Source organism: Saccostrea cucullata, unplaced genomic scaffold (genome assembly GCF_032062105.1).
Source record: "Saccostrea cucullata isolate Sc308-1 unplaced genomic scaffold, CSIRO_AGI_Scuc_v1 ctg23413, whole genome shotgun sequence".
NCBI lineage: Eukaryota > Metazoa > Mollusca > Bivalvia > Ostreida > Ostreidae > Saccostrea > Saccostrea cuccullata.
The window spans coordinates 122-3,062 of record NW_026931608.1 but is presented as its reverse complement, the minus strand read 5'-3'; the positions used below and the strand labels follow the sequence as shown (position 1 = coordinate 3,062).

At 36.1% G+C, this 2,941-nt stretch overlaps 1 protein-coding gene across 1 annotated transcript; it reads right to left on the bottom strand.

The window, feature by feature from the left end:
* Positions 1-356: 356 nt before the first annotated feature.
* On the bottom strand, positions 357-2,674 carry LOC134233121 (fibrocystin-L-like; the record flags this gene model as incomplete). Its single annotated transcript, XM_062715112.1, has 5 exons — positions 357-526; positions 634-788; positions 1,464-1,597; positions 1,928-2,146; positions 2,508-2,674. Coding segments are annotated over 5 exons (845 nt in total), but the record flags the coding sequence as incomplete, so codon positions are not given.
* Positions 2,675-2,941: the final 267 nt, after the last annotated feature.

Here is a 2,941-nt window from a genome sequence, read left to right as displayed (position 1 = left end):
TTACAATGCATATGATTTCAAGAAAATGGTTGAAGAAATTTAAAGAAAGAGTCAAGGTAACAAAATTTTCATAAAAATTCATTGCTCTAAACTGCTAAATTTCTAAAAAGGAAAGTGAATTCAAGATAACTGAGAAGGTCAAGGTCAGAATGACACAGTGACATTGCTCTCAATGAGACTTACAGGTATCTGTGTACGGAATTCATCTGATTTCAATGCAAAGTGGCGCAAACAGAAAATAAATATGATAAACACTATGTGTCAGCAACATAATCTTTAAAATTAATTTTCATTTCACAATCAGAGAAACTGGTTGATATTTGAATTGAGTCAATAAGAAGAAAATTCATTCAGACCTGTCCTGGGACAGCACTAAGCAGAGGGAAGTCGTATCCACATTCCAGAGGGATGAATGTGATATCCACACTGAACACGGGCGGTGCATTAGAAGTCACCACTCCCTCTGTAAGGTGTATCACATGACCGTTAGGCTTCACAGGTTTCAGTCGCAGTAAGTTCACATTCTCTTCAAAAGAATTATGTGAAAAGAATGCATCAAACATTTTAATTAGAGAAATAAAATGTAAATTGTCAAATCATCCTGACAAATGAAAACTTTTGCTAACTAAATACCTTGGTCCTTTGTAGTTGGTCCATTACCAATATATACCTCGTCTATGTATACATCTCCTGATCTTGAAGCCTTGATATAATGTACTCTGAACAGCTGCCCATCAGTAACAAGGTTAGTAAGTGCTGTCAGCATGTCAAAACATGTGTATTTCCACCTATTAGAATGAAAAAAATGTTATTTTTGCTTAAGGTAGTAAAGTAATACATACTTCATATCATTTAATACTTAGGTTATTAAGAAAAAGTAGAGCAGCCCTCACATCGTACACTTTCATTTTTACAATAACAAAAGACTTTTACTTTTATTGAGTAATGAATTCATACAGTGTTCATGAAGTAATGATCACCAATCATTACAATGTATCCTTGACATTTGAACTTTTGACAAACAAATGGACATGGTATGCTTCTCTGGTCATCTAATAAGCAAGATTGAGACTGCATGAAACTATGCATCCATTCAAGATAACTTCCCCTTTGAAATCGATTGATTGATTGTTGATTGTTTAACGTCCCTCTCAAGAAATTCATATGGAGACGCCACCACTTGCCGGTGGAGAGCTAAAAATTTTGTCCTATACTAGGCACTTAGGGCCATTGAGCAGGGAGGGATCTTTTTCCTGCCAGCACCTAGTGCAAAACGGGACCTCAGTTTACATGGTCTCATCCAAAAGACCGGTCTTCACATCCCACTGTGGGATTCGAACATGCGATGTAAGGATCAACTTCTTACTTCACAACTCTAGAGCAGACGCTCTAACCACTCCTTTGAAATGGAATGAAGAATTGTAGTTAATGTAGTTATTGTTAAGTCATTAATCTATTCTTACTGATCTGATTCCTCTGCGATGCTGATAGAGAACGTCCTGTACTTGTTATCTACGCTAGTCATGTCCTCCCCCGCCTTGTAGGAGTACTTTACAACCAAACCACTCGCAAGGGCTCCATGGTAGGCAAAACATATCTACAACAATTCATTCTCCTTCAGTGTTTATAAGTTACAAGAGTTTTCTAAATATCTATATCATCATTGTGTACCTTCGAAAAGGAAATGGGTTTCCAAATGAACAAAATTCAATCCTCTTAAACCACAGATACATGGTGCCAGATTTGAATAAAACTGGCATATAAGAAAGGGAAATGAGTAAAGAATGAGAAAAATTACTCAAAACAAAAACAAAGATACATAATAGACAGACCCACCGCTCGAATGATGTTCAAGTGCTGGACAATTTTTGAATAGAGAAGCTCACTTTTCTAAACCTTTGGCTCAATTGAGCTGATAAGAACTTACTGTATTAACACCTGAGCCCAGTAGCAATCCGTCATTGTTTGAGTACAGGTAAGACGGGTTCTTTACAGATTTTCTTCCACAGAAAGCCTCCTTATCATCTACAATCTGACCGCCCTGAGCTGTGTTCGAGTTGGTCTCGAAGCTGATATGTACCACCCCCGTCGCTCCAAGATACTTAGGACACCTGGTGGTGAACATCTGATCTACTGCCGTTATTACCTGTCAAATAAAAGGTTTCTTGAAACAGTTTTTTCTGGGTCTTCTAATCAGGAATATAACAGTTAATGACATGATTCAGAGAGATCATTACATATTCAATGGTCTAAAGATTCAATAAAATTACTCCTCCTCAGTGAAACAAACAATTACATGAAGCTATTTCTTATTTCATAAAATATCTAAATTTGAAATTATGAGCTTCCCAGTATCAAAATAAGTTCTCATAAAGCACCTACTGAAGATTTTAATATATTTTAAGCATTTCTTTTAATATAGGCTGATAAGTAGAAACTAGAAGATTGAGATACTAGTACTTTGATCTAAAGGCAAATTAAAATAACATTTAAAATACAATACATACAGCAGTTATGTCACTACCCCCTGGAATTACAGGAGAGACAACTCCTTCCATTTGAAGGGTCAAGGTGTAGGGTTCTGGATTCCCCTTTATATCTTCTGTCACTTGGACTTCTAGTTTTTCTCCCTGGGAGCCATCATACACCAAGTACTCAAGTAGGGGAATATCTCCTGCAAATAGTCAAAGGAATTCTATAAACTTCAGCTTGACAAATCTGTTACCAATGTTGAAATTTCAGTCTTCATGGAATATACATCAAACTAGGACGAGTCAAAAGTAAATGAAAGCTTTACAATAAATCTTTACATATCAGCACATTAGACTTTTCAATTTTCATTGTTGATTACTCTTACCAGTATAGTATTTATATATTTTTACAGGGTCATACTGATTCTGTGGATCAGTCAGTTAAAATGCCAGGCCGTCAAAATGGCTTC